This window comes from Prinia subflava, chromosome 14 (genome assembly GCF_021018805.1).
Source record: "Prinia subflava isolate CZ2003 ecotype Zambia chromosome 14, Cam_Psub_1.2, whole genome shotgun sequence".
Classification (NCBI taxonomy): Eukaryota; Metazoa; Chordata; class Aves; order Passeriformes; family Cisticolidae; genus Prinia; species Prinia subflava.
This window is the reverse complement of record NC_086260.1, coordinates 15287155-15310995: the sequence shown is the minus strand read 5'-3', so window position 1 is coordinate 15310995 and position 23841 is coordinate 15287155. Positions and strand designations below refer to the sequence as shown.

Sequence of the window (23841 nt, the reverse complement as noted above, 5' to 3'; positions counted from 1 at the left end):
GTTATTAAAATGTGATGGGCAGGCTCCAAGGCAGCTTTGTGCAGTTGATGTTAGATTCATCACATTATGTAAACCACATTTATAAACAGTGCTAGAAAATGAGAAAGTACTCAGTTTGCTTCAGAATAACAAATGTATACAAGGCTGGCTTAAAACAGAGATTGCAATGGAAGCATCAGCCACATATGGCAGCGTATGTTTGTTCTCTCAGACATATCAAGTAATATAAAATACAGTCATTTTCAAGAAAATAAAACTGCTACCTTTGATTTTTTATCACTGATAATTCCAAATATAGAACACCATCCAAATCCTTTCTCATCTGCAGATTTCACCACAGTGAGACAGTATTCAGAACCACATATGTGTTGGATATACTACCCTTTGCTCAAAAATCAATCTCCATTACTCACAAACATTACATAAGTATTTTAAGGCAAGACAGAATTCCAATTTTCAACCAATTGTCTCATTGGTGGAAAGAGAAATCACTGAAAAGTTCTGAGCAAACAGTCTGACCTTATAAAATCTATTAGTTATTTAAACACATTATCTTTCTATGGCAAATATACCAACATTTGCTTGCAAATTAAATACCATCAGACTATTTGAGATTATCTCTCTTCATTAAGCCCCAAATTCATGCATTAAAAACTTGAGACATGGAAAATGTGCTGCAAATGTTTAAAAGAACAGGCTCATAGAGAGGATGGAGAACCACTGGTTGAGTTTTATGTCCTGCTGTCAAGAGTAACACCTGAAGTTCAGAACTGAGAATTCAAGAGACCTGAGAAAAGGTGATTTCTGGGCATTTTACCCTAGATTGCAATTATATTAATCTCAAAATACTGGATCTGTCTTGAGATATTATGCAGTTGCATTACAAGAACAGCTTGTGAGTGGTATTTCTTTCTGCCCCACTGATATTCTATACTGGACAAATCGATTGATAATCCACTTTAAGGTAAGAATGTTGTATTTTTCCAGATACTACCACCTAATGTGTTGTCTTCATTATGTAATTGGCCATGACAAACTTTATACACGTAGAAATGTGTTCCTACCACCAGAACCCACTAAAAAGAGAAAATAACAATAAAACCCCTGAGCATTCATCCAAAATTGAGATGTTAGTAAACCTCAAGAACAGTTTGCTGCAAAAGCAGGGTGAGCTGAAACTGCTGATTCAACACTTTGCTACTGAACGAAGTGAAAACAGAAACCAGCACATTTATATCACAACCCTCAGGCCCTGCTCTCTTCTATTAAACAGCCAAGAAAATGTTGGAGGGTTTTTTGTAACAGCAATTTAATACTAATTTCCTCAAGTAAACCTATCCAAACCAAGCTATTCAAAACACAGGGGAGTGTTTGCTTAGGAAGCTTTGGTTTCTACAAGCAGGCAAGGGAATGCCGATATATGCAATTTGAGATTTCAAAAAAGCTTAAGATCATCCTTCAGATTTTTCTGTGGGAATGGGATTGCTTTTGAAACTGTAATTTTATTCCTTGGGAAAAGTGATAGGGAGGCTCTTTATCACCATCCATCAGTGCTGCTGGAACTGGAACACATCAAAAGCGATGCTGCAGGTAACACAAGTCTTGTCTTCGTTGATATCACAGCACTAAAGTTTTAATTTTTGGCACAGAATCTTTTTTTTTTCCTTAAGAAAGTAACTGCAGACAAAATAACTATTATGCAACTTGTTCAGGCATTTTGCAAACAGTACACTACATGTATAATAATAATAAAAAATCCCAAGTAAAATTTCCAGGCTTTTTTTTTTTTTTTTTTGCAAAGCAAGACCAGACTTTTGACATAGAAAGGAGCTAATTAAAGAAACAGATGAAGTCAGATATGCATGGAACTGGGGACAATGTACTGTAAATTTAAAGACACAAACTGCTTCCCTGACTATGAAACTTGCTTTAGGTAAACTCTATTAATTAAACATTTTTGAAGTTTACATAAACAGAGGCCCATGAAAGGTAAACAAATAATAACCCAGTCTCTAAATATTGTGATGTGCTCGTCAGTACAAACTCTGTAACAGGGCACATTCTCAAAGACTTGGTTTTAAACCCACAGCTTCAATCACAGAATACTGCAAATATTGTCTCTGTTTTCATTAATAGATATGCTTTATTTCCCACACACAAGAGACAGAAATTAGCTATACTGATTAAAAATCTGATCTACAGTTTACATTCTTGAACCACAGTCCCCAGTCAGATTGCTGCTTCCTGAAAGCAGAGCTAAAATTTATACACAGCTACACAATAAAGTCCTAATTTTCTAACTTTAGAAAGGTTTGGCAGCCTGCAGGTCACTGCAGGCTACTGGTTTATTCTCTGCCACTGGCTGAAGTTTTAAATTTTTATTCAAGTCACACTTTTTAAAAAATAATGGCTAGTGAAATCATAAATAAGTGGAATTCCACAGCAGGAATGACCTGAAATGGACCTCACTGTACTTCCAATGGCCTGATGTCAACTATTATTAAACTACAGGTTTTATAAAGTCTTCCACTAGACGTCTAGAGTTAAGCCAGAAGTTTTGGCTCTAATACAGGCAGTGATGAAAAACATCTGAGTGGTAACAAGTCGCCTTAATATCATCCTTCAGTACTAAGATGGGCTAATCTGAAGCAGCACTTTACTCTGGTATCACCCCCGGTGCCAGGAGGATCAAGGAGCTTGGAAGTGGACTTTTTCTTTATATGTGCTTTTCATTTCACAGAACTCACTCTAACTTCCTTTTTCCTAATTTTTTTTTTTTTTTTTGTAACATGAAATAACTGGACATAAGGACCTTAGGTGGATTATCCCAGTGCTTCTGGAAGAACCTCCAAACCTGCAAGGTATGTCCAGTTTGAATATCTATTTTATATAAACAGCAGCAAAGAGTTAAGGTTGTCAGTCACTATGTGCAGATTAATCATATCAGATAATTAATAATCAGAAATGCCACTTTTTAAATAGAGCATTTGAAAATTTACTTGCAGCTGAAATGCTTCTGTGTTTACTACATGTGAGCTGAAAAACAAATTGAGCTATAGTGAATTATTTAACTTTCAAAGACTTGTCAGAAAAATGTTACAACTGACCATAACACTTTTTCTCAGTTATAACCATCTATGAAAATCTACTCTACAATACCAGCAGCTCTTACAGCAACAACTCAGCGTTCATTTTCTGTAATTTGGTGTTCAGGTTGGTGGGGTTTTTTAAGTACATCTCAGCAAAGTAATTAAAAACAACCCAGGAAAGAATGAACTGTGGATGAGCTACAGCCTAAAAATGCTCATAGATCATTCAGTAACAAGAGTCAAGCAGCTCTCCATGAAAAGTAAATACTCTGTAAACACAGCTTATTTTGAAAACATTCCTCTTAATTAGAACTGCTCAGCCTCAACATTGGACTTTTTCTGCCAACAGACATCTCCACAGTAATCTCACTAACAAAAAACCTTCCTCCTGTCTTTCTTCAGCAATTTAAGTAAATCAATGGAGTAGATAAAGAGTTAAACTGCTTTTATTTATGGAATGGGACAATGACTAATAGAAGCAGAACTATTTTTAAATATGGATTTCAAAACAGTTATGGTCTTGCCTTTCTTTGGACAAAATCTGTGCACAGAGCAATGATTTGTATTAATGAACACAGGGACTTTTCTCTGCCTCTGCAAAGACCACCACCGGGTCATTTAAACATTTCCTTTTCAGAAAAAATGCCGTGGGAAATTTGTCTCTGTCCACTGGTAACAGAAGAGATTTCTAAATATAATTTACAGTCTTTTAAAGATTTAAAACCTTTATGTATTAAGTCCTTTAGCATCATAACTGATAAGGCATCAAAGTCCATGATGCTGGACTGGTTTGCAGCTGCCAAGCAATTCAGAATTATTTATTGTTGGGTCTCTTTATGCACTAATCCCACGCTAACAACACAACTTCTGTTCTCACTGAAAGGGATTTTCTTCCCGTAACTCATGTTTAGAATTTTCACATCACAGAAATACAGGAATTTTGCACATGAAATCTTAGGGGTTTTAATCAAATTATACTGTGACATCAGTGTATTCAATAATTTATAACTAATAGCATAAGAAGAGCCTGTGTTCCATGTGCTGTTCAGCAATATGAGTTTGGGTATGGATGACCACATTAGTGAGGATAAATGTGTCCCAGTGCAGTGATTTTTGGACAGTTACACACCTCAGGAAAGCACCTCAGAGATCTCTCCACGTGAAGTGCACTCTCCACATTGTCACCTCACCTTGGGGTGGCTGGTGTTCCAGGGAGAAGGTGCTGCTCAGAAGCTTTTTGTGCTGAAGGATAAGGATTGACATACAGGAGGTCCAATGGAGCTTGAATGGAGCTTTGTCCGGCTCATTCTCAATGTTCTGCTCTGTTAAAACAAGAATGGACAAAGCCAGGCTTTGTCCAAGTGACAGCCAGCTGCTCAGGGGATTGTTTAACAGAGCACTTCAGCCTGTCTAACAGCTGGAATATGTCAGGAATGGCTCCCCCACGGCTCCTCCTTCCTTCTCTTTCCATTTAATGTTCCAGCCCTGTACACGAGGCTGTTCTACCCGTTCTTTTGTGCTGGTTCTGGTACTTCAAGCTGACTCAGTTTCTTCACTTGAGAAGAATGTGATGGGTTTTTGTTGTTCACATGAATTTTGTGCTGGTGTAGTGAGTTCAATCAGCTCAGTGAACAGCCTGAGAGGCAGAGCTGGTGCCAGAGATCTGGCAGGGAGCCCCTGAGCACAGCCAGGCTCAGGTGGAGCAGGGGACCATTGGCACAGCTGTGCCTACACCTTCTGAAACAGCATTTCATAAAATCCTCATAGAAGTATTTTCAAAAAGATGACTAGGATCACAGATTTTAGGCTTTCTTTTAATTCTCTTATTCTTGAAGTTTAGGCATGCAGAAAGTTTGTGTAAGTTCTTTGAGAAGAGCTGCAGAGTCAGAGCACTTTTACAGTCATATCAGTATCTATTTACTGGGAAATTCAAAACCTAAGGCAGGAAAGAACCATCCCCACACCTTCATAAAACTCAGTTCTTTAGGATCCATTCATTGGCATTTTTTGTAAACCTTGAGTCAAGCCTGATGATCATTCCTAACTACAAAGCTAATAATGATTTCCTAAGGGCAAAATGGGAAGATGAAGCAAGGACTTTTTGCTTTAAAATAAAAAAATCACCACTCAGATTTCCTTACATAAAGGGACTAGTTTTCAAGAGATTCAACTCAGAGAACCAACATATGTCATCAGTGACACATTTCAACACCACTTTTCTAGAACTTTGTGAGCAACACATGTTCTTCAAGAATTCAAATTGGCCACTACTCCAATCACAGCCTCAATTCTTAATCCTTTGAAATCCTAATTTTTGGCTGTGTGAAAGGAAATATGCAATCCATTTGCTACAGATGCAAGTGTGGGAACAGATTTTTAAGTTGTTTCATAAGAGAACTTCCTAGCACTACATCCAAAAGAACATTCTAGGAACATACATGCAAGTTTATCTTTTAGATCCAGTGAAACTACACAGCCAGTGCCTCTCACAAATGGAAGTCAGCAGGGACTTGGAAAGCCTATGTCCCAAAACATCACCACACTTTATCCTACATATGGAAATAGTGTCTCACCACTGGATAAACAGCAGGGCATTTTATCACTTGGAGCCTGAACTGCCAGGGAAGAACAGAGAGCCCATGTGTGACAGCCCAGACATTGAACCACTTGTCCAAGAAGAAGGAGAACTTGAAGTCTGAAAGGCTTCCAACTCCTCATCTCCTAATTGATGGTGTGACTGAAACAGTGGGGATTTTGGTCTTTTCCTGAAGCTGAAATAGAAGACAGCAAAGGCCTAATATTCCAAAGGTGCAGAGCCAGAGATGACAACAATTATCTCCAAAAAACCAAACAGAGGTTCCACACCTTCTTCCCAGCACTGTTTATATTCAAAGAGTCTTTCGAGGACAGACATTGTAAGGGATTGCAAAAACCACAAAATTCTTTCTAGAAGCATTGCAAGAGAATATTATTTTGAGCACAAAGGAAAATACATGGGAAAAATACATGTGAAGATTCTTTCAAGACACTGTTACATCAGTAAAAATACATGCCCTACCCGAATGGGTGTGCAACTGAAATATTATGGGAAATGAAATTCAGCTATATGTTGTTTACCTACAAGACATAAAGTACTTTGTGATTCTGATTTCAGGCATATATTTGGGGGAAAGAAGTCACTGCATTCTTTTTATGTTGTCTGAACACTGTTAGCTTTCTTCTTTTTAAACTTAAACAGACACAGGAGCAGCAAGGTATGCAGGGTATTTGCATTTAATGCTGTTATGAACCCCCTCCAAGAAACACCAAAATGACTTTGCACAGAAAGAAGTGGTACAAACAAAGCCTCATTTTTAATAAGCCAAGTCAAACCCCAGTACAAACCAGAGCACTCCTTTTCCTGCAGTGGAGCACCAATGACAACATGCCTACATAAAGGCATTTTTCATCTCCAAACAGATCAGCAAGCATTTAATCAGGTGATCAAACAAAAATTGAGACACATTTAGTATTTCCTTAAAGAGGCCTATGATAATCTAAATAGAAACACGTTTATAAACAGGACATGCACAACAAAATTTCCTGCAGCCCCTCTTGGTTTGCGGAACACATTTTTGGTGACTTCTGGAATTGGGCTTTGGAGGGAAACAATGTTGAGCTGAATCTACAACATTTTCTCAGAGTTTGTTGCGTCCTGTGGCAATTCTTATTATCTCCATTCTCCTCTGCACCTAGTTTTGTAGGAGCAAGGGAAAAAAACCCCACCAAACAGAAAAGCCCCAACCTATGTTTATTGAAAAATTCACACACAGAACTACCAGATTTCAGGGTTTTTTTTCTGGATGTAATTTAAGTCACTGATTTCCACTGACATGGATTTCTAACATGCAAGTCCTCCTCAGAGAAAAGAGCCCTCCTCAAACAAAAGTCAAGAGAGAATTGGGTTTGTTCAGCCTGGAAAAGAGAAGTTTTGGGGTGACCGAATTGTGGCCTTCCCATGCCTGAAGAAGCCAGGAAGAAAGACAGAGGGACTTTCACAAGCCTGGAATGACAGGACAAGGGGGAATGGCTTCACACTGGCAGGGAATAGGTTTAGATTGGATATTGGGAAGAAATTCCTCCTGGTGAGGGTGGGCAGGCCCTGGCACAGGGTGCCCAGAGCAGCTGTGGCTGCCCCTGGATCCCTGGCAGTGCCCAAGGCCAGGCTGGACAGGGCTTGGAGCAGCCTGGGACAGTGGGAGGTGTCCCTGCCATGGCAGGGGTGGAATCAGATGATTTTTAAGGTGCCTTCCAACCCAAAGTGTTCTGGGATTCTACAATTCTGTGAGATGTGTTTGCATGCAGAGGTGAATTTCTATCAATGGCAATCATAAATGACTAGAATGTGGGAAAAGCTGTTGTCAGGACTGAAAACTTCAGATTAGACTAGGAAGAGTTTAATTCAAACGTTTAGGGAGTGGAATACCAAGTGTTTAGCAAGTACCCCGCTGAGTGCATTTTATGCACTGCTAATCAAATACTTCCCAATTTTATAAGCAATGCACACATCCCAATATATCCCACTAAAAATATTTTTTTCATTGAGAACAAAAAATAAATCATATTCCAAGCTCTGGTCAAGTTTACTACAAAATTCCACTTCAAAGCTTGAAGCAAATGATGATATTATTTATAAATGAAACTAAAATACTTTGATATTACATTAATGCCGAATGAATTTAAGTTAATATTATGTGTAATTTTGTAGTATTAATTTATATTTAAAAGATTATTTTTATATTCTTCATCCTTCCTATACTAATTTAAGCCTCAATATTCACAACAGACTACTTTTTTCCCTGTTTATGGATTCTGGTGTTTATTTTTTTGTTCATTTGTTCACTTTCCAAGATTGGTTCTTCTGATTAAGAAGATATGAAAGAATACACACTCCTCCTCTTCTTGGCTTTGTGCTCTGCCAAATCTCTCACTGGTCCTTCATATTTTACACTAAAGAATACAATGCTCCAAGATATGGAAGACGATGACGACGACGATGATGACAATTCTCTATTTCCAACCACAGAACCCATTCTACCATTCATTCCCTTTGATCTGTTCCCAACGTGCCCCTTTGGCTGCCAGTGCTACATGAGAGTTGTCCATTGCTCTGACCTAGGTAAGAATGAATGTTTGTGTGTCTGTTCTCCATTGGATTCTCCTCTGGGGGATTTGTCTTTTAAAGGATGAATGTGGCACGTAAATGGGATGTAAACTATTCCTTCAGCTCAAAGTGAGCACCCCTGGTAACAGTTTAGCCAAAGGCAAATGTGCTCCTGTCAGTGCTGCAGGTACATCCCAGTCCCTAAAAGTGAATTCATAATTAATTGTGCCAATTTGAATAAGTGCTCACTGAAGTTTTCCTATTATTCAAGGCAATCCAAGGACTGTGCTCCCAGCACTAGCACAGTGACAATGACATTTGTTCTCATCACTGCCCTGCCACCTTCCTAAACTTCATCCTGGACTCCTCATGTCTTAGAAACATTGTCCATACATTAACTGCTGGGGTTTTGAAAATCTGTTGTTATCATTAAAGAATCAAAAACTTTTGCTGACAGCAGCAAACTGTGGTTAATGTATTGGTCTGCAGATTTCAAACTGCTTTACTTGGGCTTACACATAGAAAAATCCCACATTAATAGACTTCATCTTTAGATAACTGCAATCTGTCAATTAATAAATAACTGTTAATAAATTGGACAGCATTTAGCATTTCATGCATCAGCACTTCCACTCAAAAGTAAGTTACTGTCCCTGTTGAGTCTTTTCTGCTGTTTCAGGATCTCAGATGGCCTGAGCTGCAGTGGGTTTGTAACTGAAGAGCAAACTGGGTTGGGGGATTACTGCTACTGGGACTGATTGATGTTAATGATTTCTGGGACTGATTTATGTTAATGATTTCCTGTACTAGCACTCAAGTGCTGGCCTCCTTTGCCCACACCAAGAACAGGATTCTGAGCCCCACCATGACCTGAATGAACCCCAGCAGCTGCCCCAGTTCCATGGATGGGGCAGAGCAGAGGTACAAAGGAGCTCTGAGCAGAGAGCCCTGAATCCACAGCCCTGTTCCTCAGCAGGGAATCACCGCCCCGGATTCCTGAGGGATCCTTTCTCCAGGGACTAAAGAGTTGCTCTATAGGACAACCTCTGCTCTGAGGATTATTTCACAGAGGCAGAGTCCTGATTTAGCTTTCATGGTCAGGGCAGAAGCAATTCCTCCTGAAACTATGCACGTTTGTGGTACATTCTTACATCATTAGTTTTCCCCACTATCAAAAATTCCCTTCTACCCTTTGCTTTATGGCTGCTCATATTTTCTTCCCCACCATATTCATCAACAATCTCATTGTGCTTTGATGTTTGGCAGTTGATTTCTCTGGACTTACATACAGCACATAATGTTTCTCTTTATGTCACATATGTAGGTTTGACATCAATTCCTCGCAATATCCCGCCAGATACTCGTATGATTGACCTTCAAAACAACAAAATCAAAGAGGTCAAGGAAAACGATCTGCAAGGACTCACATCACTCTATGTAAGCTTGCTATTTCCCAAGGTTGAAATCTTAGATAGCAATCTGAAATGTTTAGATACTTTAAAAATACAAATGGTATTTGCTTCTCCAATAATAGATAAAAATAATCTAATGGCTGCATATTTGAGTGCTCCCACATAGTAAGAAGCAAATACCTTTGAGCAGTAAGAACTACTTTCTACAACATCCAGAAAACATAACATATACATCTAACCAAAAAGATTCTCAAGACTTTTCAGTTCTTAGCATGCACAGAAACATTCCCTACATTTTAAAGTCTGCAAGGCAAGTGATCCTTTTTATCTGCTGAGCTGGAAAACAGCAGAAAGAATTTAATCTCACAGGAGAACTGCAGTGATACTTTCTGAGGGTATTTTCAAAAGAACAGAACACACAGCTAACCCATACAGCACTGAAACCAAGGCTACAAATCCAACTGACCTGAACAGAGAAATGCTGAATTACTGGAAAAGTCAGGGGCTTTACTCCTCATTTGTTACCATGCTCAGTTATGCATGTAGAGATGGGCTTTGAAACAAATATCACTGGCAACTGATAAATCTAGATGTTTATAGTACACAATAATCCCTTTCTATGATGAAAGGAAATGAGAATCTCAGAGGACTGGGAAGTAGATTAAATCTGCTTTAGAATATTTGTTTCTATTGGATGTCACCCTAGATCCAGCATCTAGATCTGGTTCCACTAACAAATGCTGACCATTTAAAAATTTTCACTCTAAACCCCAAATCTGTTCCATAATTTATAGCAAATTAATTACATGCTATGCTCCATTAGAAAGACATGAGACACACAAACTAACATAAGGACCATTCCTGGCACATTAGGAATAAACTCCTCCCTGTGAGGGTGGGCAGGCCCTGGCACAGGTGCCCAGAGCAGCTGTGGCTGCCCCTGGATCCTGGCAGTGCCCAAGGCCAGGCTGGACAGGGCTGGGAGCAGCCTGGGACAGTGGAAGGTGCCCCTGCCCTGGCAGTGGTTGGCACTGGATGGGTTTTAAGGTCCCTGCCAACCCAAAACGATTCTGTGATTCTATAAAACAAATCCTTTCAGTCATATTTGGCTTCTGAGCAAAACCTGAAAATTTACCAGATATAAGAGTTTATGAATGAGGTTGTTAATTACTATGGCCTTAGACAGGGCAGAAAAACCAGGAACTATATAAATTCAGAGTTGGCAATGGAACATCTCCTATTCTCTGGTCTTGTGTCCGGGTGCAGAGCAGCAAGCAAAGGGTAAAGGCATAAACTGTGATTTATATTCTGTGTAAAAGATCTAAGAGTCTCTTATCTCCTAACGACTGGGAAAGCCACTGGAATCCATCAGCAATCACCACATCATAGACCAGAGTCACCACTGAATTATGTGACAGCTGAGGACACGGAGCTGCTTTGCTTTTTCTCCTCTGTTCATTTGTGGCAAGGCTGAACATTTTCACTGAGAGCAAAGTTTACTTTGTACAACTTGGCTCAGCCCTGGAGTCTGCTCAGCAAAGGCACAGATGGCAACTTGGATTAGGAAGGAGCATTTCCTGTTTATTTCCTTGAGCAAACTTAATTTTTTTCTGGGAAAAAAATAATTCTTGTTTGATTTACTTTTTCTTCCCCCCCCCCACATAATTCCTGAGAGGAGGTGACTCCAAGAAATAAAAAGGAACAGAAATGAATAGTTTAAGTATGGAAACACAGAGATGTGATTTGATATGCAAAATCATTTCAGATTGTATTTTGTATTTTGTTGTCTGTAGTAACTCATTACAAGTTCTCTGATGACTCATAACAATGAGGAAAAAGACTCGTGTACTGTACAGAAGACTGAAATTCAAAGGAACTCGAAATGACAAATAAAATATAAATTCATGTGTCCTATACAGATACTAACATGTAAGAAACTCACATTAAAAACTTCACTTTTATTTTGCAACATTATGTTGAAATGAAAGATAAGATTCTGAGTTTTGAGAATTTGTCTGCATTAAGGAACAATAGCAACCAAGTATATAATCCCACAAAATATCTGAATACAAACATATTGTTTTACCAATTCTCATCATCCATTGGCACCATGCCAGCTCTACCTTCTGATTATTGCTGCAGCTTTCAGGTTGTTCTTTGTTTTTCACAATCAACTGAAATGCCCAAAGCATCTACAAAGTGCTAAGGTTTGGGTAGGATGGAAAAACAAAATACTTTAAATACTTAATTGCTGAATTGCATATCAAATCCATAACTTCGAATTCAGAGTCATGACAGTCCTGGATAAAGCAAGATTTCTATTGCTCTTTCCATCTCTCACAGGCACTGGCTTTGAACAACAATAAAATATACAAGATCCATCCCAAAGCCTTTCAATCCACAAAGAGGCTACGACGCCTCTATTTGTCCCACAACCAACTGACAGAGATCCCAACAAATCTTCCCAGAACACTGGCAGAGCTCAGGATTCATGCCAATAAGGTTAAGAAAATCCCCAAGGATGTATTTAAAGGAATGAAGTCTCTACATGTTTTAGGTAAGTCTAATTAAGTAGAACAGAAAATGTCTTTACCAAAAATGGAGCATATTATAAATAATTTCCAGTCAAACATTTCCCAAGGCACAGTTTCCTCTTAAAGAGGTATCCATGCTGTGGGAATACTTTCCAAAATTCAGTTTCTATGTGAAGTTGGTACAAAGGTCAAGTTTTGGATAATCCCACAAGTCAAATAACACTGCCTTGATTCACTGTGAGCTGTGACACCCCTCAGAACAAAAAAATTTAAACATTAATGAGTGCTTAGAATATCAGAAATCATAAATAAATTTAAGTCAGCTCTTTATAACTTAGTCTACACAAACTTCCTATGCCATAAATGCTTTTCTTTTCCCCCCTTGGGCAGAAATGAGTGCCAATCCTCTGAACAATGATGGAATAGAGCCAGGGGCTTTCGAAGGGGTAAATATCTACCACATACGAATTGCAGAGGCAAAGTTAACTTCAATTCCCAAAGGTAGGTATGCCTGCCCTTTTCTAATTTACTTATACCAGGATACCCCTTAATAAAATGCTTTAACATCTGAAGGATTACTAAATTCATAAATAGTTTTGTATTCTCATTACTACCAAACCACCTCCTCCCTTTTCTTTTTGAACTCAGGATCCAGTTCCCCATCCCAGAAGAGTTCATGCACAAATACAAAATCACAATTAGTGCACACGGGCTCCCTGTCACACACTTGTCCCAAGAGGAACAACCCAAAGAAATTCAAAATTTGATGTCACTTCCCATCTTTCACACATCAGCTTCCCAAATATCCTCACAGAGAAAGGATAAACTCCCCAATATTTGATCAGGATCATAAGGGATGCAGAAATCCCACTTCCCTTACGGATTTAAAATTTAACTCCAAAATTTCTAAATTTAATTTTTAATATTTCAAGTCATACTGTACATCAAATACTATGTTCAATGTAGTTTTGCTAAGTAAAATTTAATTTTAATATTTAATTACATTCACCAGAACACACTACAAAATCAAATAATTTTTTCATATAAAAAATCCCCAACTTTGGAATTTGGAGATAAACATAAATTAAAACACTAATTTGACAAATCACTGACCTCCACACACACAAATGCAGCATAAAGGAGTTCAGTACAACCCTCCACCTGCTTTTTCTGCAGGTCAGTGTGGTATTGAACCAAATTCTCATGATTTTCAACCACTCAGAACTACCAGCCAATAGAAAAAGGAAAGAAAACAAAGCAAAACACTGTGTTCTATGCTTTAACTCACAGGGAAACTAAATATTGGCCCCTGTATTTATTTGTGATCATTCAGATAAAAACTTGTTTCTTATTAATCTTTTCCTGTATGCATATATATGTATGTATATGTGTACATACAGATATACAGAAGGAAAAAACACAAAAAAAACCCCAAACAATAATCAAAATAAATCAAAACTCACCCTAATTGTTCAGATAACTTGAAGATCAGAAAGCCTCTGTCTGCCTATGGTAACACTTCCTAACACAAACCCCAAAACAATCCAGTATCAGCTCCAGTCACTCAGCACAAAAAACCTCCAACATGAAATGATTCTAATTTTGTCTTTGTTATAGAGAAACCTCCTATAAGGTCCCACAGCACGAGGTCCAAAATGTGGTGTCAGACACATAAATAAACCAGATTTCATTGTGAACTCGTTCGCCACAAATGCAAACTGACTTTGTAGATGTTTCTCTCTGCAAATGGCACAAAGGTTTAAAAAACCGTAGCTCGTAAAAGATACTAAAAATGTGCAGTGGACAGGCGGTGGCCTTCCCTCTGGATATTGTCACTCAGGCACCCAGAAATGCCAGCTGGAATCAAACTGGACCAAATAAACAAACCAAACTTGCTCCAAGGGGAGTAGAGACAGGCGGGGAAGCAGCGCATCCCTCCGGATCCGCGGCAGCGGAATCGCTCCGTGCCGGTGCCATCCACACAAAAACTGGGAAAAAACTGAGCCCAGCAGCAGCAACAAAGCCAGGCTGGGATGAGCTTCCCTCGCCCTCACTAAGAGGATGCTGTGGGTTCGCCACCTCCTGGTCCATTCACCAGCACTCTGGATTTGGGAGTTTTGGAAAAGCAAGAGAAAATGTTCTGGCATGGGAAGGAGCTATCAAATACCACAGTTGTTCTTTGAGTAGTCCAAAAGCTTTCCTCGCAGTCACATCCTAGGGGCTGGGACAGCACAACTGCTACATCATGTGGGAAAAAGTGACAGATTTTCAAAAACCCCTCCCTGGTTCCACAGGCTTTGACTACAGACTCTTAAGATAAATGCACAAAACACAGGATTAACATCTGTGACAAAGTAACCATGAGAGTTGTTATAAAGGAAGCCAGAAAAACAACCAAAGTTTGGAACTCTTATACATCTTAATTAGCATATGGCCTTCCACAGCTTAGCTTTTTTTAAGTTATTTTAAACCAAATTATATTGGTGGTTTTTTTTCATTAACCTGCTTATATGTAACACCAATTTCTTTGATGCAGACAACCTCCCCAAGATTCTTCACCCAATTCTAAACACAAGGGAAAGAATCCTTTTGGAACACAATGAATGTTCCAACAAAAATAAGTCGATTTGGTTTTTTCACACTGTGCATTTTTTTCCATCAGGTTTGCCCTCCAGTCTTCTGGAGCTTCACTTAGATGACAATAAGATCACAGGAATTGAACTTGAGGATTTTAACCGATACAAAGACCTCCAAAGGTAAAATTCCCAGGCTGAATCCCTTTATTTGTTGAAATGTCATACCCAGCAAGAAATCTTATTTGCTACTTCTCTTGTTAATGGGAGAAAAGAGAATAAAAATTCTAGGTGTTTTAGTAAGAATTGCTCTAAATAAGACTAAACTTTAAAACCCAACCACACATTAGTCTTGGTATTACATGTTTTGCCAACAGTCTGCAACAGAAAAGTAGGATAAGAACAAAATATAACCATCCTAAGTTCTTCTAAGTCTTACTAATTTATTCTCAAAAATACAGCAGCTGGTAAACAATTTGGTAAGTGCTTTCAAATGCAATGAGGTTTAAAGAAAACCGTGTGTTTCTGAGGAATGGATCACTGAAATAGGAGAGAGGGAAGTTCTCTCTGTAAAGCTCAGTTAGGAACTCTGAAAACACGGCTGAGCAGCACTGAATTAGTCATGAAAGAAGGGAGAAAAAGGGAATGGCAGGATGGGCACAAAGAGCAATTCCAAATAGCCTATGGCTCCAGCTTCTGAATTATTTGCTGAGTAAGGCAGGCTAAAGCCTTATAGCAAAAAAATACAAGGAAAATCTGGAAACAGGAAAGAAGGTAGTCCTGCTTTGTAAAAAACTTTTACATTTAAAAAATAAGCTATACATTAAAAACACTTTTCTAGACAAGACTTGCCATTTGGCTATTTATTAGAACTTATTACAGTGACTACACTTTGCAGCTGTACTGCTTTGTAAAATACAATGTATTTCACAAGCAGCTCGATGTTTATAATTTAAACACTTTCTACTATAATTACAAAAGCTGTATGCAAAACTGAACAAGTGCTTGCATCAGATAACTGATAACAGCTGTGAGCCAATCTTCCTTAGGTGAAGTTTAAATTATGTTAGATAAATGGTGATTTTTTTCTTATCAAAGGTAAGATTTCATCATCTTCCCCAGTTCTTCTCTCCCCCTGTGTTTACTGCTGTGTATTTCAATCTTAAAAAAAAAAACAACCAAAAAGCTCTTCAATGCTGTTGTAAATCTCAATTAGTCTTTAATTAAATGTTCCTTGTACTATTTCTAGGCTAGGCCTTGGCAACAATAAAATCAAAGAAGTGGAAAATGGAAGTTTTGCCAACATCCCAAGCATACGTGAAATCCACCTGGAAAGAAACAAGCTGAAGAAGGTTCCCCCTGGACTACCCGAACTGAGATACCTGCAGGTCATACACTGAATTTATCAGACAGCTCTTGAGGGTTCTGAGCTGTTTGGCTTTCCTCTGTCACACTGATTAGGGCACAATCAAAAAGCATAATTAACTGACACATATATATTGCCATGACTCTCCTAATAGGAGAGCCTGAAATCATAAAGGTTCATTAAAGAAATAAAATGAAACTGCAGGAGCACTTCCTAGGAAAGGAAAAAAAGGACAACACAATGCTACACTCAAAAAAATGTTTCCAAAAAATGAGAACATAATATTGCATCATTATAATTCTTACTACAAGAGAATATAAAATTGCAGTTTAGAACCAAGTTCCCTAAGAATAGAGTCCAATTCTAAAAGCACACTGACAAAATGCCACATGACTTTCCTTTGTGGGAGAGACTGCAGCAGGAGGCAGACTTTTGTTAAAGATTTAACACAAATTTTCAGCTCCTGTTCCTCTTAAGGTCTGCATGGAAGCGATGTTGTAGCAAACCTCAGTCACCTACGTGCCACCTAAGGAATATTTTTCCCATTTTCATTCCTGTCCTGTATTTTTCTGCTCCTGTTGCTGCAGGTTGTCTTCCTTCACTCCAACCACATCGCCAAGCTGGGAGTGAACGATTTCTGCCCGACAGGACGGCGGAAGAAGAAAGCGCTGTACAGCGGCATCAGCCTCTTCAACAACCCTGTCAAGTACTGGGAGGTGCAGCCTTCCACCTTCCGCTGCATTTTAGCCAGGAACAGTGTTCAACTTGGGAATTTCCTCAAGTGACACCCAAGCTGGTTGTTTCAAAAAGCAACTTGTCCAAATCAGTTTTACAATACTTGAAATTTGCAGAAATATGCTGATTTTACGCTATTTAACCGTTTACAAAGTATTTGCTACTTTCAGAGGTAATTAATTAGAAACAGTATGTTAAGTAGGATCCATTGTATTATTTGACAATGTTCAACCTACATTTGAATAATTTAAACAAAAGTCTTTATATCTTACAGAAGGACTCTTAGAAGTGGAACTGGAAACTGTATTTGATGTTTCCTATTACAGATGTTAAATGCCTTCCTTAAATCACATTGTTTGGACATGCTCTTTCTTTCAAACAAATCCTAAAAATCATGTGGGAAGTGACTTTTCCCACAGTTAGGAAAAAGAGACCTAGCTTCTCTCCCAGAAAGTGTTGTAAGAAAAGTTGCAAAACCAAAAATTACCAGACTTCAAGGGAAATCTCTTGTGCCATTTTTGATAATGAGCAGAAATGCAATTAAAAAGCTACAATATTGTCACATAGTTGTCTCTAAGTTAGAATATATTCTTACAATCTTTTAAATGAGATAAAGGCAAGTTTCTTATCAAGAACAGACAAAAAGTCTTTAAAAGGTGTTGGTAATTTTTCCTTGCAACTTGAAGAGGAAAATGTCCTTCAGTGTTTTGCCATTGACAAAATTGGATGCAGTCTGAACATTAAAAGTAGGATTCAAGATTTATCATATGCTTCAAGCTTAATAGGAATGACTATTAAACTCCCTTTAGGCCAGCACAAACGTTTTTCTTTTATCTATAACAACTGTAATCGTGTTTTTCACTTTATTCTTTTCCTCTTTATATTTGACATCACACGGGTTAAGGATCGCTCCTTCCAATTCCGGAAAAGCAGCTGGAACTCGCCTGCCCTGCCCTCCCTGTGCAGGGCAGCACACAGAACTCTCAACACTGACAGTACTGTATCAAATGGATATTTTAGATATCTATTTAGGGTATATTTGCTATTGGGATTCAAAATAAATTAAATAAACATACAGAATACCTGCATGTGTGTATTTTCTTACAGGGCAGCTCTTGTCAAAATGTTCCGACATTATAACCAAGCACCTTTGTGACTCTTCTCTAGACACCTCCTCTAGTGCTCCTTTTTCAAGTCTCCAGAGCTTCCAGGCCATTTGTCACTGGTGCTTTGCACAGAGTTAAAATCCAAGCCTTTGGGAAATGACAGACTCGTAGAAGGAAATACCACAAAGAACTCAATCAGTTCCCAATCTCTCAGCCTTCCTAAGTGCACTACACCATAAGGATCAAGTCCAACAGCTGAGCTCTTCTCATCTGCTTGGTCTCCTAGTAGTTAATATTTTTACATTAATATTTATTTTAATATTAATTTAATATTAATATTTAGCACCCCTCTGCTGCTGAGACATAAACATGTGAAGAGAGGAGGCAGAGCAGACCAGGGGAGGCTTTTACTGACTGAAGAACAATGTTTACAAATAGAAGTTCCATAACACACTTCAAAGCAGAATAAAAACGAAAGACTAAACAGAACACAAACTTGCAATCTGTTGATGACCAAGCATCTTTCTATTCCTGCCTTCTGAAGATGTTTCCAAGGAGTGCATTTCCTAGGAAATACCAACATTCCCTCCAGGACAGACTCCCCTGCCTTACAGTACCATAAACAACTCATAACCCCACGCAATGTTAGTAAATACAAGAGATAACAAAAATCATGGCATTTCTCTGAATCAGTGGTTTATATGCATCCATAAACAATCCTGCTATACCAGTTAGATCATTCACCCATGTCAGCACCAGCAGAAAAGCTGATTCCAATTCTGTAGCTTGACTGAAAGAACAAACTCACAGTGTTGTGTAGTACATTATTCTAACTAATTCACAGTAAGGTTTAAAAGGAAACACCACAAAGAATGCAAATAATTCCTTATCTAATTGGGGTTAATGCAGTGGACAATGGGAACCACATCCTGTGCTCTCTAAATCTATGAAAACAGGTGCTTGTGTAAGAGTTCCACCAAATTTTAAGTCTGATATTGAAGTCCTACTATAATGGGAAAGCTTTGTAAAAATATATTAAAGTCCTAAGAGGTAGAAGACCATAGAGTCATGATCTTGTCCTTTAGAGCACTGAAAACTCTCTTGCCTTCTCACTCTTTCCTCTGGCAATGCACCCAGTCTGAAAAACTTTCTCCAGTCAGCACCCATGGATGCATAGAACACTCACAGAAGAAACTCCCTCTACCCTCACTCTTAATGAATAATCTCCAAACAATTTTATCAACTGCTTAGGTTTGCCCCATCCTCTGGGCAAATTCATCCAGCTCAGAAGTTTAAAAAACTTCATCTGTGACTTAAACTACACTGACAATTTTGCATTATAGCAGGGAAGTATCAAATGGTTCATTCTCACCATTTCCTGTAGGTTTTATTTTTAGAGAAAAGCAGTAATTTCCTAGATCACCTCAAACTGATAGGATATGTGTCACTTAAGAGAAAAAACATGCTCAGTGACCCTCCACTATTTTCAGATTATATTCTTCAGCTGGCATTTGTGGCAACAATAATTAATAATTTCCACACCTTTCACCTTTAGCATGCTTTAACACAGACCCAGGTGGATATGTCAGCAGCACACAAACTTTATGATATAAAATGCACCTTATGCAGTTTCAGCAATTGTTTCTGAAGATGGACAGTATTGCAATTAACAGAATAGTAATTAACTGATGATAACACACTGATGTTCAGTGATCTTTTCACAGAACAAGGCATTTCAGTATCGGCAGATGAGAAGAAAATCTGTCTGGAAATCAACTCCACCTTTACATTCTTTACAAATGTCACAGAAAAAGGAAAAGGGAGAAAGAGAAGCTTGATATAAACCCACTGAAGGGGCTTCTCATTAATTATTCCTTGTACAAGTTTCTTCGTTTGTCTAATAAAAAAAATAATATTTATTCCATCTAAGAGTCTCAAACTTCAGAAGGGCTTCTCTTTTCTGAAAATCTGCCAGGTCCCTACACAACAAGTAACAAATTTCACCAGAGGGTGGCAGCGTGTTGCTACAAATAAAAGGAAAAATTCTAAAGATAAATGGCAAAGACTCTGAGAGCACAGGAAGAGCCCAGTAAACGTCACAAAGATGATGAAGCAGAGGGGCCTGTTTGAGTACTAAAGTACTGCTTGAGTGCTGCTGAACCCTGTGTTCTGTGTCCTGCTCACCACCATGAAATTACCAAGGGGTGAAATAGTCTCATTTTTCCAAGTCTTCTCCCCACCTCTTTTCCCAATATCAACCTGCTTAATTCAAATACAGCAATACAAAGAATACTGCAGCATTAGTAGACAAAGAGCAGCAAACTTAATAAGATACAAAAAGTTTAAAGAATATAAGACTCTACTAAATCATTATTTTAACTTCCACCATCAGCTGTGACAAATATACACAATGTAAACCAAAACATACCTTCAATAAAACTTTTTTTCTTTCATATGATCCAGGTGCTTTCTCCTGCTGCTAGACTGAGTTAAACAAGGTGAAGAAGTGCTTAGTTTATTTGGTTTTTCAGTATTAATATTGCCTTCCTGCTCTGTCCAGGATGAAACCTGCAGGAATTCAGTGAATCAGACAAACTGGCTGGAAGTGTCTGGAAGCAGAGGAGGATAGATGGACAGAGAAAGAGCACAGCTATTTGGATCTCACTGCCTGATCTTAAGAACAAAGAGTTGCAAATTGCTAAAAGCACAGTGAAGTTTGGGCTGGATGAGCAGACAGTGAGCTGGACTGAACAGGGGCTGGAAGGCCGCGAGGGGAGGCCACGCAGTGAACTCCTGGAGGAGTCAGGAGCTGCCTGTGCACCCCAGGGTCAGCTCTGTTCCCATCTGGATCACAGGGCAGCTCACCCTCCCAAGTTCTGGTGGCTGATGGCTCTCTCTGGGGTTAAGCTGCTGGAGAAATGGCCAGCAGGAGCCTGTGCAGTTCAGCTGAGGGAAGCCCAAAGTGTTGTACCTGGTGAGGGATAACCCCATGCCCTGGTGGCTGATCTGGAGAGCAGCTTGGCAGGAAAGGATCTGTGAGTCCTGGTGGACAAAGTGAACGTGAGCCAGCAAAGTGTCCTTGGGGAAGGATGGCTCAGAGTATCCCGGGCTGCTTTGAAGGGATAAGGAAAACTCTTCATTCCCAGTGCTGCTGTCACTGCGTTATTTCCAGAGCTAAGAAGCTCCAGAAGCCTGGATTCCTACGGATTTGAGTCGTGCAAGGCTCAGGTGCTCTCCACTGTTGGAGTCCAGGATATTCCTCTGGCCGCCCTGGAGGGTTTGGAGACTGTACAGGGGGGTCTGGGGTCTGTACAGGGGGGTCAGTTAGACCCACACAGGTCCCAGGAGGACACTGCCTCTGATCCCTGTCCATGGGAGTGAACACTCACATGCAGGAAGAATCACAAATCCTAAGAATTTAGAATTAGTAGTGGATAGTTTATTATAGAATATAAATATAGAAATTAGAATTCTTAGTATATGGGGCTGAAGAGGCAAGATGGAGGAATTGGGGAGTGGCCTCTGTGCTCCTTGTTCTTGCTCTCTTCCCCCATCTTGTGCTGAGTTGGGTTTTAGAGATTGGCTTAGAGTAGAACTGACATGTTAGTATAGGTAGTAGGCATTGGTAAAATTTTGTAAATAAAAAATACGTCTCGGACAGTGGTTGGGTCAGGGGTACTGCACATAAGGTGTGGGGCTCTCTGACCCGTCCAGTCCCCCGCGTGTCCTGCTTTGCTGGGGACGCCTTGCAAAGCTGGACAAGAACTGAGAGATAATTAAGAATAAACAGCCTTGATAACACGAACTGCTGGACTCCGCTTGTTGTCTCTGGCTTCGGTGTGAAACACCCAGGGCAAAGAGAAGACTGAAAACCTGATCACCTCTGGGAACAGCAACCCAGAGGAAACTCCCAGGGAACAGCAACCTTGGGGGAACCCTGAGCACCTTGGGGAACAGCAACCCCAAGGAGAATCTCAGGAAAACTACAACCCTGAGACTCCACCTCACACCTCAACACCTCTGTGCCACCAAAGGGGTCACCCACAGCTCGGTCCTCTCCTGCCTCGCAGCTGCTCCTCAGCAGGATTTGGAACTGTCCCTTCCCTTGAAGGACCTCTCTGGAGCACTTCCCTCTGCCCAGCTGCTGTTAATAACGAGTACCCAAATATTTCTCTCTAGCCTGTGTCAAAATTGGTTGTAATTGATAATAAGGATTAAAAGATACCGAGTGAAATAAGTGAGAAAGATAAAAGGTTCTTTTCTTTTAAAAAATCAAGGAGGGAAAGTTAGGCTATTTTAAACATAATGGAAATTTCCAAAATGTTTCGTGTGTATCCCATTAGGAATTCCTGCACCTGCATTTCCCAAAAGTGAGTGAAATGACTCAGACCAGAGCAGCTGAAAAATATAAACTAAGATGTGCAAATTTTTAACCCTTCAAGTCTGTTTGCTAAAGCAGCAAAATCTCTCAGCTACCTAAACCAGGTTGTGCATAGAAAATCTGATATGAGTTCACTGTTAAGCAATTTTAGAATAATCTAATGCAATTTCAAAAAGCATTTACCCATGTCCTAAAAAGCAATTGCTGTTAACTCTTGAAGATACTCATTCCATATTCATTCAATTGGCAGTTAAAATATCGCACTATTTATCCAGGAGAACTATGGTACACCACACCAGAAAATAAACATGAATATTTTCATTTCATTTTGATCAGAATTTAACAGCAGCCTGATAATAAAAGCAGTACTAAACTAAAAATAATGAAATGGTGTTCTGAAGGGTATTTTTTTTCATCCTTTGTGTTTAGAATTTAACATTGCTTCTTGGGCTTGCATTGGGATTTTTTCCCTCCTTTCTGGGGAGACTAGAGATTTGAGAACAAAGCTGCTAATAGGAAACATATGGAAAAGTTCTGGAGTAAATGAGAATCTGACTCGAATTCCAAATGCCACGTATCACATACCACAGCCTAAATTATCTGCTGAGATAAATGCAAGAATTACCCTCCATGCTCAATGAATCACATGAGATGGAAGACATGGTTATATATGAAATAAACAAAAACAAAGACTTACACCATATTTAAGAGACTTCCAAAATTAATCAATATTTTGAAGCAAGTTGGGATGTTTCTCAAAGCCAATGTAAGGCAGTAGAAGATTGGCTCCATGGAACATGCTGCCAACAGACAGCCCTGCTGCAGTTTTTTGTATAAAATATGAACATTCCTACCCAAGTGACCAGCCAGGCTCTGGATTTAACCACGGGGCTGCAGTGGGAACCCCACAGAGCCAGGTTTTCCTGTCTCAATCCCTGCCCAGGGGAGATGTGACAGCGATGAGGTTTCTGGCACAGCAGCGCTGGGCACTCGTTTGGATTAGAATCTCACATTCCCACAGGCAGCCCAGCCCTGCCCCAAGCTCCCTGTGCAGCAGCAGGGAATTGAACCAGCCTGGATGCACCAGAGTGACCACACACAGAGAGCCCAGGAGAAGGGATTCACACCCCCAGCTCATTCCACCTGTGGTGCCCATCACCTGCACAAAGGTTCCTATCAGAGTCAGGCAGCAACACTGAAATGAAGTTTCTCTTCACAATTACATTTGCAGGAACAATTACAGAGTTACAGTCTCTGTTAAGAATGGAAAAAATCTCGAGCTGACAGGCTGCCAGAGGATGGAAAACTTCCAGAGGGACAGAGAGGGAGCAAGTCACAGACACAAGGATGAACTTGCCTCTTAATTCTTCAGACAGTGTTATTTCCAAAAGCTGTTTAGACATAAAGACCAATGAAAATATTTTTCTTTCACAAACACTCTTCACAGAACACCTTAACTCATTTGTGGAAAAGAAAAATGGCCTGCCATTCTAAAAGATACT

The 23841-nt window shown here is 39.4% G+C and overlaps 2 protein-coding genes across 6 annotated transcripts in view; one reads left to right on the top strand and one right to left on the bottom strand.

Moving 5' to 3' along the window:
- Positions 1 to 23841, bottom strand: part of CENPP (centromere protein P) — a 117375-nt gene that overhangs the window by 46650 nt on the left and 46884 nt on the right. The window lies entirely within an intron of this gene.
- Positions 2446 to 17932, top strand: ASPN (asporin). The gene is made up of 8 exons (XM_063411706.1): positions 2446 to 2861; positions 7980 to 8247; positions 9557 to 9669; positions 11988 to 12201; positions 12569 to 12679; positions 14841 to 14934; positions 16001 to 16139; positions 16705 to 17932. The coding sequence occupies exons 2-8, from the start codon at positions 8004 to 8006 to the stop codon at positions 16900 to 16902; spliced, it is 1113 nt and encodes a 370-aa protein (XP_063267776.1). The 5' UTR covers positions 2446 to 2861; positions 7980 to 8003; the 3' UTR covers positions 16903 to 17932.

Excerpts from the sequence above, each read along its gene's own strand:
- ASPN (XM_063411706.1), top strand. The coding sequence starts at position 8,004 with ATGAAAGAATACACACTCCTCCTCTTCTTGGCTTTGTGCTCTGCCAAA. Across the intron at positions 9,670-11,987 it reads AAGGACTCACATCACTCTAT|GCACTGGCTTTGAACAACAA; the intron begins GTAAGCTTGCTA and ends CATCTCTCACAG. Across the intron at positions 12,202-12,568 it reads GAAGTCTCTACATGTTTTAG|AAATGAGTGCCAATCCTCTG; the intron begins GTAAGTCTAATT and ends CCCCTTGGGCAG.